General features: G+C 51.4%; 1 protein-coding gene across 2 annotated transcripts in view; it reads left to right on the top strand.

The window, feature by feature from the left end:
- LOC135247816 (retinoic acid receptor alpha) overlaps nt 1–12,500 on the top strand; it is a 97,644-nt gene that overhangs the window by 33,482 nt on the left and 51,662 nt on the right. Inside the window, exon 1 of one of the 2 annotated variants that reach the window (XM_064321700.1) lies at nt 4,149–5,523. The exons of the other annotated variant lie outside the window; for it this stretch is intronic. Within the exon in view, the coding sequence (XP_064177770.1) occupies nt 5,349–5,523 (175 nt within the window). The 5' untranslated portion in view covers nt 4,149–5,348. Of the gene's footprint in view, nt 1–4,148; nt 5,524–12,500 lie in introns of those variants that run through there. 2 annotated transcript variants of the gene reach the window in all.

The following is a 12,500-nucleotide window of genomic DNA, read 5'->3' as shown; positions in this document are numbered from 1 at the left end:
GGGTCCTGGGACTTGATCTGACAATGTACTGGGTAGTTGGAAGCAAAGGGGAAATTCTGGGACCCAGCTGCTAAGATGCAACACTTAGAATCCAGAGGATTATACGGGAATCCTTGAGATAAGATGCAGTAAGTCCAGTACATACGGGGTTCCAAAGACATGTAAGGCTTATATTGGAGGGTGGGGTACGGTTTGTACCCCCGCACTGAGAAGTAAAGGCATCGAGAAAGAGAGCATTTTGATTCTTCTAGTGATTAGTTTAAAGTGCTCTTTGTGGAAAAGAGTTTGGAGAGCTGATAAGGAAGGAGAATTGAAAGAGAGCCTTGACAGAGAAAAAGCCCATTTTATACCAAATAAAAGCTGACTGAACAGAATACGAAGTCTGGCGCTTAGCTGGAGATAATTAGGGTTAGTCATGCATTTCTTTGTTTACTATTGTGAAATAAAAATAATTCATTTTAAAAAATCACCCGCTCTAGTTGGGAGTGTTCACTTTGTACTGTTGGGAATGTGTGGGTAGATGTAGTATGTCAGTAATGAATAACACTAAAAGCCCATACACACTTCAAAGAGAAAGCAGTATTCCTCTGGGAGTCTCCAGTTTGCTGTACATCTCCCTCTCTTTGGGCTCCCATCAGCCCATTCCCATGTCTTCACACATCCTCCTCACCATATACCACACATACCGCACACCCTCAACCCTATGTACCACACATGCAACACACCACACACCCTTCATACCATATACCACATACCCTGCACTCCATATACCACACACATCACACACCCTTCATACCATATACCACCTACCCTGCACTTCATATACCACACACACCGCACACCCTTCATACCATTTACCACATACCCTGCTCCCCATTATACCACACACACCACACACCCTTCGTACCATATACCACCTACCCTGCACTTCATATACCACACACATCACACACCCTTCATACCATATACCACCTACCCTGCACTTCATATACCACACACACCACACACCCTTCATACTGTTTACCACATACCCTGCTCCCCATACACCACACACCACACACCCTTCATACCATATACCGCATACCCTGCACCCCATATACCACACACCCTTCATACTATACACCACATACCCTGCAACCCATATACCACACACCATACACCCTGAACCCAATTTACCACACACCATCCACCTCATATATCAAACACCCCACATCACCACACACACTCCCCATGTAGTATACAGCACCACACACTCTAAAGTCTCTACTCAGGCTCTTACTCTGATGATCTCCTCTCTTATATAACAGGCTAATTGTGCGGTAGCGGAGGCTAGCGGTTAGCGGTTAGCGGAGGCGCAGCCCCTGGGCGAGGCCTCGCGCCGGGGCACCCTGTTCCTCACAGGGCCTCCCGTCTCCCTGCCCGCAGTGCCTCTGTGCCAGTTGTGCCCGTGCCAGGACTGTGTAACTTGGCACTGCCCGCCCCCCCAGCCCCTCCCCCTCCCCCCCCGCGCTCGGCCCTCGCATTCCTGAGCGGCAGCTGACACGCACCATAACCACAGTCCACAGTCCGCCTTCGCTTATCCCCCCGCTCGCCAGCCGCTCCGCCGCTTTCTTCCTTCCCCGTCGCCGCGACACAGCCGGCCCCTCGCCGGCGTCAGTTCCGCCCGGTGCCCTATCGCCGGGCCCCGCCCCCCCCGGGCCTCGCATTCTCCCGCCACTGACGTGACGAGGACGGAGTGTGGCACAGTGGGTAAGGAACTGCGCTTGTAACCGAAAGGTCGCAGGTTCGAATCCCGGGTAAGGACACTGCCGTTGTACCCTTGAGCAAGGTACTTAACCGGAATTGCTTCAGTATATATCCAGCTGTATAAATGGATAGAATGTAAAGTGCTATGTAAAAAGTTGTGTAAGTCGCTCTGGATAAGAGCGTCTGCTAAATGCCTGTAATGTAATGTAATGTAATGTAATGCCCCCTGGTCCTTAAGTCCTGGCACCGCGGGACAAAGGCCCGCCCGCTCGCCGTGCCTGAGAAACCCGCCCTCGTTACACCTCCTGCAGCCCGGATACGCTGCCACGACCGTCAGTCACGTTTTCACCAGTCCCAAAATCGCTCTGAATGGCCAGCTCTTACCCTTTTTTCCCTTGCGAGGGGAATTCATTCATTTCTTTATCTATCTGTTTCTGTGCTTGACAGGGACGGTGGGCAGCCACTCGACTGTCCCATAATTAGCCATCGAGCTACATTTCATCCGTTGTCCCTGTGCGGGCGACAGTAAGGCAGTAATGCGAGGCGATGGTCTTATTCGGAGCTGTCAGGCTGAAATTGAGCTTTTCTCTGGGACCGAACGTAGCTTTGTGTCCTCCGGTTGTCTGTGCTGTACTGGATGGCTATGACTCGCGTTTTTTTTTTTTTTTTGAAAGCTCGGCGAACGCCGTGGTCCAGAAGTTTCGCCGGAGTTTCAACAAAACTTGAAATGCATATCGGCGGGGGTGAATCGCCGGACCTCTCCTCTCCTTAACGTGACCCTCGGACCGCGAGGCGGACTCCCGCTTGGAGGGAGGAGTCTGGGCATCGTCGCCGAAAGCATTCCTCGCGCCGGCCCCGGACTGCCCCTCTTTAGGGGCTGTTATCAGCCAGAGCAAACAGCCGGGGGTGGGGGGGGGCGCGTTACAGGAGCGTTGCAGTTCGTATAGGGCGCTGACGACCCCCCACCACCCCCCCCCCGAGGACTCTCGCATGCACACAAAATCACACTCTCTCTCTCTCTCTCTCTCTCTCTCTCTCCCCCTCTACCTCTCCTTCTCTCTCTCTCTCTCTCCTCTCCCTCTCCTCTCCTCTCTCTCTCTCTCTCTCTCTCTCTCTCTCTCTCTCTCTCTCTCTCTCCTCTCTCTCTCTCTCCCTCTCTCTCTCTCTCTCTCTCTCTCTCTCAGTCTCGCAGCACACGCTGTGCCTCGATAAGGCCTCTCCGGGACGCTTATCTTTCGCGGTCCTAAAAATAATGCTCTCCCGTCACGTCTTCGTTAAGTGTGTTTTGCAAGCAACGGTCCCCCCCCCCCCCCACCCCTCCCCAATGTATTTTTCATTTTTTAAACTCGCGGTTCTTGCTGTCTCCTGTGAAACTCATTTGTACTCCTTTGGTGTAAACATCATTAATACCAAATCTGCCGATTTCGAGTCGAAAAGAAGATGAAGGTGTCACGCGTGCTTGTCTAGCCCAGTCCCCCGACTTGCCGTTTATTGTGAATTCCTTTGCATCCTGTGCAACCTCCTGGTAAGAAGGAATTGTGAATAGTGTGTTCTCATTGTTTTGCTAAAAAACATTTGAAGTATATGAAATGTGGAACTTTTACAGTGGTCTGTGGGTAGTGTTATTTTGCGTTGAACCTTAAAGCAGTGTACACATAAGAGATTATCTTATGGATGCATTATGCCTCCCCTTCTAACTGCATCTACCCCGGGTGTAAAAAATCAATACCCATTATCTAAACTCACATACCAAGGACAAAATCCAATCATCAGTCCTGCGAAAAGAAACGGGGGGGAAATGGAGAGTTAAAGGCCTCTCCGTTTTCCGAGTCGCAGATGAATGTAATTTAGAGGTTCGCCGTGCCGCTTGCTTCGTCGCCTGTCCGATGATAATGCCGTCCGTTCACTGCCCGCAGTCAGTCCGTCCGTCCGCTCTCGTGGTTCTGCCGGCGTCCGTTCGACCCCGGCGAGGGGGGAACCCTTCCTCATCTGAGCGATTATGTAAGACCTGGTGGACCAGCCGGAGATCCTTGGGTGATGTCAGATGAGAAACGCGGAGGAGCGAATCAGAGTCGGCGCCTGGGTCATTCGGAGGTGAGGCTGCCTGCTTCCTCGGGTTCAGGAAAAGTTCAGCCGCATGGCATTAGGCAAATTAGCGAGACAGAGACCGGGAGAGAGAAAGAGAGAGAGAGAGAGAGAGAGAAAAGTGAGTTGTGAACGATGAGAACACGGCCTGGGAATTGGGGAAAGGAGCTGGAGAGGGGTGCCGGGATGGGGGTTGAGGACAGAGGCAAGACAGGGCGGGGGCGGGGGAGGGGGAGGGGGCGGGGGGGGGGGGGTCTTTGCATAAGCTGGACTGTTGTGCAGTTTGTTTGCAAACTTCCCTGGAAGCAGTGAAAAGACTCTTTGGCGTTTTGGAAAGAGAGACTGCGCCGATTCTGAGATCTAAATCGCGTGCAGACTCAGCTCATTCATGCATAGTCATCATTACCATTGGAATTCGACCAGTCGTTTGGTAAGAGTCCTCCTTACGGCTCTGTGTTTTGTGACGTAGTGAAAGGGTTAAATTTGGGAGGAGTTCCGACAGAGAGAGGGAGAGAGAGGAGCGACGAGCGACGGGGGGTGGGGCTTAGGCACAGCTGCTGAGTCTCGTCACAATCTGCAGAGCATGATCGCGACATAGTTTGTATGGGAACACAACGATATCCACAGAACATAAACACCGGGAATGGATCCCCAAGTAATGCGAACTGGAAATTTTTTAAAAGGACTGCGCCGATAACACTGCATTCGACAGACTGAACAGTCGCAGAATTTCATGCTTCGTGTAGAATGAAACAAGAAGTAGGTTAGCTTGCCGTCGTTCGCATGAAAGTGGATTGCACTAAAGGAAAGACTAACGCTGTGAGGCGCAGAGGACGGTCAGTCGTTATCATCGCAGAGAAGCAAGTTCGCACCGAAGACCATATTTACGGGATTTCGCACTATTTGAAATACATGTACTTGTTAAATGTGGAGGGGTGAGCTACTTCTTGATATCGACGGGAGATTGTTTTATTTTTCAGCGCTGGATTGATTTTGTACGATAGAGTTTCCATTTTTTTACGAGGACAGCTTATTCACCGTGGGGAATTTATTTCGCATTTTCATCTTGAGAAAGTTATTGCTGTGGAAATATGAAATATTATTAACCAACGCGCTTAGAGTCACTTCAGGAGCAACATGCTGAAGAATGCAGTTTCAGCACGTTTTTTCTGATGTGGTTTTGCTGATTTTTTCACAGTTGTAATTACTCGTTTTCGGACAACGTGTGGGAATCTACCCACCTCGTTCTCCCAAAGACCCAGTTGCATTTGTCTTCAGGGGATACCCACGTTTTTTTCATATTCTGTCGCGGTTTTTTCTGTTCTTCAACCTGCTGAGTTTTGAATAAATCATCATCAATGTCTTTTACTTCTACGCAAGAATAATGCTAGCGAACTGAAAACCACAAGACTACTTAATTGTACTTTATCAACTATTTATTTTCTGCATCCTACTTCAGACGTATTTTTATTTTTGAGGAATATATTTCGATTTTATTTTTTTCACAACGGCGCATTATGTACGAGAGTGTGGATGTGGTGGGATTGAATCCCAGTCCTAACCCATTTCTAATGATGGATTACTACAACCAGACCAGAGGATGTTTGATCCAGGAGAAAGGACTTGTATCTGGAACACCCCATCCATACAGCTCGTCCATTCGAAACCAGCACTGGAACGGCTCAAATCACTGTAGGTGGCATTTTCATTAGCTTGTTAACTTTGTTTCGCCCATAAAACCACGTGCAATACTTTCACCCCAGTATATCAATGCACTTCTCTCTGCTTTATGTTGCTAAATCAGATGGGTCGGGTGGGCGCGCGTTTGCTCCCTATGTAATTTGTCAACTGGACGCGAACGCGCGTTTATAAGGCTGTCCTCGTGAGTGCAGTAATGTGTCCTTATCGTAGCTAACATGTTAACCTTAATCTCAAACCACTCCAATTGCAACTGTTGTGCTTGATGTTCATCTGACAGGTAGAGCAACAGTAATTGCCTTGTCCATCAGTCTGCTCGATCAGGGGTAATATGAGACGTAACGTTATATGTTGTGGATGCTCTAATAAGGCTGGTGTGAGTGACGCTTGTTTTTTGTTTCACTTTCTCATCGTCGGATACAAGCTGGCCAATCGTAATTAATACGCTGCTTAAATGCTGTCTTGTAGGTTATATATTTAGATGGCTGAACAGTCATGTTAGAATGTGCCTGTTCCGTATTTAAACTTTCCTCTCTCGTCATATCAAGCTCGCATTCTTATTAAGCATTATGCGTTGATATAAACATCATTATAAGGTGCGTTTATGAAAACCTATTGGATGGGTGTGAATGTGCATATAAAATGACAGGCTTAGCTACGTATTACCGAAGTTTAACCGTGCGAATCCATGTCAACTGGACGTAATGACGTATCTGCAGTATCTCCATGGAACCCCAGAAAACTACAAGAAAAGTAGAGGAACTACATTTGACAATATTCTGAAATCAATCTGTAGCTAAACAAAAATCTGAATGGCAGTGCAATTATTTATTTATTTATTTATTTATTTATTTATTTATTATTATTATTATTATTATTATTATTATTATTAAGAAGAAGAAGTAGTAATAGAATTGAACAGTATTTCTTGGCATTATTATGATTATCATCAGAAACTACATGTAGGCTACATTGATCTGTTTTTCTGTATAGTAGCCTAAATACAAGTGTTTTCTATGGCTCGCCCAGATTTGATTAATTACAGAGGCCTGCCTTGTTGGTGTCATAACTAATCACGGCATCCAAAGACCGTTGTATTAGATCGACATTTAATTTCACAACGTACTATCCATGCTGTGTTCAGTTTTGTGGACTACGTAGCATATTACGCAAAAGCTAAATGTTTAACAAGGGAAAAATTAAGCAAGGAAAACAGTTGATTGGCAATGGAAGGACCGCGTTCTTTGAATTATTATTATTATTATTATTATTATTATTAAAAACTCCTGCAACTAAAGCCGTAAACGGGCGGCAGACATACAGGGCAAACAAGCGTCTTTTCAGGAAATGACTGTCTTTAGTTGCTTGCTGTTATTATTCTGTTTGGATTTGGTGTTGACGAGGCAATTTCGTTACCCCCGACTGAGGACTAATGACAGCCCAACATGCTTTGTTCACAGCAGCCGTCGTGTGAAGTCATTCCTATTATTGGTGTCCCGGCGGCAGAACGATATCTTGACGCTTCATATGCGTCTTCAACTGGAGAAATTACTTTGCTGGCCCCATGGCTTATAGCCATTTCGTTTCGCTTCACGGTTGAGACGTTTGTATTTCTATTTAGTATTTCTATTTGTAGTTGGCCACAGACATGGCAAAGACCGATATTGTAAACCAGGAGTTTTTTCAATGTAGTGGAAATATTATTTAACATGGTCTGTCGTCACGTGAAATCCGGAACATTTAGTAGAGTCAGTGGGGCGCGCATCGGAATTAAGCTCGTGCTGTGCATAACAAGGTTCCTAGCTATAAATGAGTTTCTATAAGAAGCAAATAAAAGTTATTTTTTGCTCATTTTATCCAACCTTCTGCTGTAAATAAATTATTATATTGAAGAGATTTGGCTTAAATTATCAAACTTATCTAGATTTGTAAACTCCACCCTTACCCACTGTATTCCCTAACTCAACGTTTTTCAGATCTATCTCCTTTTCAGAATTGAAAATAAAGAATTCACGTTGATTGAAGGTCTGGGGCTAGTCTTTGCAGTATGCCCGAGATTACTGTTTGATTTGAACCATATGCATACATAAATCAATATTCACAAATTTTGTTTTGAGGGTGAGACAGTTTTATGGGAGGGAAATGCTTTAACTTCACGTTTGACACTCGGAACCAAAAAAATAAAAGGGTCCAGAGCGAGGCAAGCTTTGATCTCTGGGTGAATCACTGACTTGATCTCGATCTGCTGTTCGTTCTCTCCAAAAAAACTCATGTTTTTAACATTTATTGTGTGGGAAAGCTGGGTTAATTCAGTCGGGATTGAAGTCAACTGGCAATTGATTTAATACAAATTGATGCGGTGTTCAGTTTCACAAGTCTGTTGTCCGCATGGGAACGCTGTCTCGAGAGGCTGTTTGGACACGCAAACATTTTCCAAGCCTGTGTAAGCTTGTTTGACGAATGATTTGTTCTCCGGCTCAAAATCCCTTTCTTACGGGACATCAGTCACCTCAAACAAACGGCTGTGCCGTTTATGTCCCACCCAGTGGGAGAAAAGGACGGCAAACACCACGTCGAGCCGGAGCCGTCTTTAGCCAAGAGAGGAGGCGAACTAAAACCGACGACCGAAATGACGTCGGTCACGTCTTTGTAGCCTATCAGAAATAGTCAAGCTTGGAAAGCTGCGGAAAGACCTACAGTGACACCACAAAAGGCCGGGCTCTTATCGAGCGTAGATTAAATCGGCTCTTGGCAGCCGACTGCGACTTCCACGCTACTTCAGCGCGTGTTACTCTGACCGCGCGGCTTCATTAGAGGAGCGCCCGTGACGGGAAGCGGAGTTTATTTAAGACGCCGATAAGCCCGGAGAGCGCGTCTCGTCTCTGTCCCTTTGAATTCACTGCCTTCAGATGTCTTATTTTACTCTGAGAGCGGAGCCTGTTTCTTTTTTCCTCCTCTTTTTTTTTTCTTTTCTTTTTTAAAGATGCCCCCTCTACTCCTCCCCCCCCCCTCCATTGTGTCTCGGAACAATAAATGGCAAACAGCGGGCTAGTACCGCTTGCCAAGCTTCATTCATCAAAGCGGGCTTCGCAAACAAAGTTCGCTGGGCTCGGAGGATCTGGGAGTGGAACGCTCTCCTCTCACAGGCGCTGGCAGAATGGCCCGTCGTCCGTTTCCCGGCTAAATAACCTGCGGCAGTCGGGGAAACACAAAAAGAGCGATGCGCGGCCGTTCAGCGCGCCTATAAAAGTGTAATCGGTGCGCCGTTCGCCTCGTTCTTCCGCGGCGCGCTTCGGCCAGAAAGCACACCTGTTCGCGGTCCGGGCCGTTTGCTCTTCTCATAAGCAGACGGAGCGGGAACCGACACAGACTTCTCCCCGCTCGGGCGAAAAAACGTTTCCTTCCCTGCCGTTCTCTCGTGCTTTTTAAAGAGAGTGAAAAAACAAGTCGTACGCAAACGAGGGCGCGTCTCGATCTGCGTCGTAGCGGCGCGGTCGGGGGGGGGGGGGGGCGCGCGTTTGGGTCGGCGAAGGCGCGAAAAGTTTGGAAACGTTTCCCGTCTGCGCTACGTCCGTAAGCGAGGCGGGAACTTCTCCTGCCGGCAGTAACGGCTCGCGCGCCGCCGCCGCCGACGAACGCGAAACGCGTCCCCGGGTTTTTTGCGGAAGGGAGGTAAAATGAGGCGACGTCGCGGCGAAACGCGGGAAGCCGTCCCGCGGGAGGGCTCTGCTCTGGATTTCGCGGAGCTGCCGGTGAGATCTGAGGCACGGGAGGGAAGTGGAGCAGATCTTCGTGCGGGGGAAAGCTCAGGAGAGAATAGCGCTGTGGTTAAAGGAGGGGGGGGGGGGGGTGAGTGCGAGCGCTAAGGGCGCTCGAGGAAAAGGGTTCCGGCGTCTTCTGCTGCTCAGTACCACGACGTCACAAGGTGTTCGCGGTCGGTAAATTGATTTAAGCCCGATTGGAATCCCGCCCTTGAGGCTTGAAAATAGGGGATCGGGCGAGGGCCTACCTCATCCCAAGACTCTGGTCCTGGCGGCTGGGCCCTGGAGTCTCGATTTAGGGAGTCTCGGCTCCGCTGTCTCTGTGTGAGATAAGGCCGGGTGGATGGGGGGGGTGGGGGGGTTGTACAACTTCCCCCGACGCGATTATGATTATGTACGGAGACGATCGGGTGCATCTCTGCAAGCCGATCGCAGCTCAGAATCACTCAGGTAAAGAACCAGAAAGGACGCCGGTTTAGTCAGAGAAGCTGGGAGTCGATCGTATGCGTTCAGTTTGTTTATCACCTACAAGATTATCCCTCCGTCCTCCAAAAAAAAAAACAGCCTACGGAATGGGGGAGTGAAGGAATGGGTTTCTTCCCCCCCCCCCCCTCTTTTTGAAGTCTTAAATCACATCGCGCCAGGTGCTGCTGGACAGACTGCGCTCCTGGGACCATTAAGCACAGCCACCGCCGGGGCCCGCGGGGAGCAGCCGCGTCTGGTCCGAGCGCCGGGGGGGGGACGCGAAACCCGACCTGCCCCCTCCAGACCTCCCCGCCGAGGCGCTCGAGCGGCCACGTCCTCCCAACCCCCCCCCCCCCCCCCTCCCCGGGTGGGGAGAGCTGTCCGCCTTTGCCTCCGGGATTAAACGCTTCCGCGCCTTTTCAGAAGCTGAGGCCGCTGCGCACACCCCGGGACCGACCAGGCGCTTGCCGCGCGGCGTTCGGGGGAGTCGTCCGTCAGGCCGCCCTTGGCGACGTCGGCCGGGTGAACCTCGGACGACCGCGGGGAGAGCTGGAGCTCCTCTCGGAGACGCGCCGCCGGACCGGCGCAGCCGCTCGGCGAGAGGGAGGGGGGGGGCCGGTCGTAGGTTCCCTTCGGCCTCAAGCGTTCGCGCGTTTGTTCTTTGTCAGTCTCTGCGTCCGCTCTGGACGTGCCTCCGTAAAAGCTCTTTATGTCGAACGTAGAAGCCAGCGCCGGTGCGGTCGGGGGAACGGCGCGTGGAGGAACGCGGCGCCGCACGTCGCGGCGTCCGGCGTGCGGAGGGGCGGGGTCTCGGGGGGCTCCGGCTGCGTCCCCTGCCTGCCTCCCTTCCTTCTGCGTCGAGGCTAATTTTCTCTCTGCTGTACTCATTACATTACATTACATTACAGGCATTTAGCAGACGCTCTTATCCAGAGCGACTTACACAACTTTTACACAGCATTTTTACAGCTGGATATATACAGAATTTCGGTTAAGTACCTTGCTCAAGGGTACAACGGCAGTGTCCTACCTGGGAATCGAACCTGCGACCTTTTGGTTACAAGCCCAGTTCCTTACCCACTGTGCTACACTCCGTCCGTGGCTGGCGCAGACTCCGCCGCTCAGTCCCATGTCTCTCTCTCCCAGGAGCCCTGCCGTGCGGCCTAGCGCCTCTAATCGTCCATATATTGGAGGGGTTTGTTTCTCGGGAGCCTGATCTAATCTGACTCATGTGGCATTTAAGTGCAGAAGCGCTTTCTAAAAAAACCAGATGGTATTTTATTGTTTCCCGTGCGAAGAGCGGTTCTTGTTGGAAGGGGGTCGGGGGTGGTCTGGTTAAGTGTAAACCTCTGTGGTTTTTTTTGGGGTGGGGGGGGGGCGGGGTGAACTTCAGACGGCGCGGCGAGGCCGTCGGCGATGGCGCGCGCCTCTTTGCTGCGCCCCGGAGGCCGCAGACTCTCTCCCGTCGGGATTGGCCGGTCGCGCTGACGCTGGCAGCAGGCGGCTCGGCGAATCGACAAACCGACATAGCCTCGCGCTCTCGAATACAGAACGCGCCTGGCGGCCCGCACGGGGAACTGGGAAACGCGCAGATAGCCTGCGTTAAAAAGGGGGGTAGCGGAGCGCTTCTGGCTAAAATAAAAACAGTCTGGCGAGCGGCCCCGCGCCCCAGCGGCGGAGAGAGAGGGCATTTTAGTGCAAACAGCTGGCAGGGAACAGACACTTCTGTCTGGCGAGAAGTGTCGGGGCTCTGGGAATCCTGGTCGGGGTCCAAGGCTCTCTGCGGTCCCTTTTCCCCTCCAGCCCGAGGAGAGCGGGGAGAGCGGGGGGGCCGGGCCCAAAAAGCCGTCAGTCATGTGAGCCGCCCACGCGCGCGCCCCTCGATGTTCTGTGACCGAAACAACACAAACAGCTCGGGTTTTGCCGGAACGGGCCTCTTCCCCGCCCTCGTCAGAGGGAGCGCGAGCAGCCGCGTCAGAAACGCGGTCTGCGGGCCTCCCCCGGGGAGCTCACCGAACTCGCCAAGCTGTTACACCGCCCCCCCCCCCGCCCCCACCCCCCCCCCCCCCCACCCCCAGCAATCACTCAGTTCCCGAGCAGAAGCCGGTGTGCTCCTGAGGTACTCCTAAATGGTCAATGCGCAGAGCTCCAAACGTCTTGCCCCGAATGGAGTCGATGAGGAAAGCGGAAAGTACGTTTGACCGAGCGAGGCAGCGATCGAGGCGGCGTGCGGCGGGAGCTCTGAAGGTGCGGCGCGGCGCGGGAGTCGAGACCCGCGACAGTGAGCGAGCGAGTGATTTAGTGGTGGCGGCGGCGGCGGCGGCTTGAACTCGCGAGCTGCCTGTGTGTCCACAGAAGTCAGCCCGCTTTGGCCCTCCGGGGGGAACATCAATAACCCGCTTTGTCACTGAGGTATGCTTGTGATAGCAGGGGTGAGGAGAGTTCGCCGCCCGTACCTGGGAAACGGCCTGGGGGGGGCGGCGTTTCGCAACCCGCCACGTTCCTCCCGAAACACGCCGGCATGCCGCTTCGCCAGCTGCGACCTTCAGGTGCCGCACGGTTTCACAGGAAGGACTAGAGCACGCCAATCCCGACCCTCGCCTTCGTTCCACTTCCCCTTTTTTTTCGCGGTTTTTAGAAACGAGCAGGTCGACGCGACGGATCGGCCAAACATCGGCGCCCTCGCTGCCTTTTTTATTTATTTTTTTTCTTTTTTCCCCTTAAGATCGTTTCCTTGACTCTCGG

The sequence above is a fragment of the Anguilla rostrata genome, chromosome 2, assembly GCF_018555375.3.
Source record: "Anguilla rostrata isolate EN2019 chromosome 2, ASM1855537v3, whole genome shotgun sequence".
Lineage (NCBI taxonomy): Eukaryota > Metazoa > Chordata > Actinopteri > Anguilliformes > Anguillidae > Anguilla > Anguilla rostrata.
This window is presented reverse-complemented; position numbering and strand designations above follow the sequence as displayed.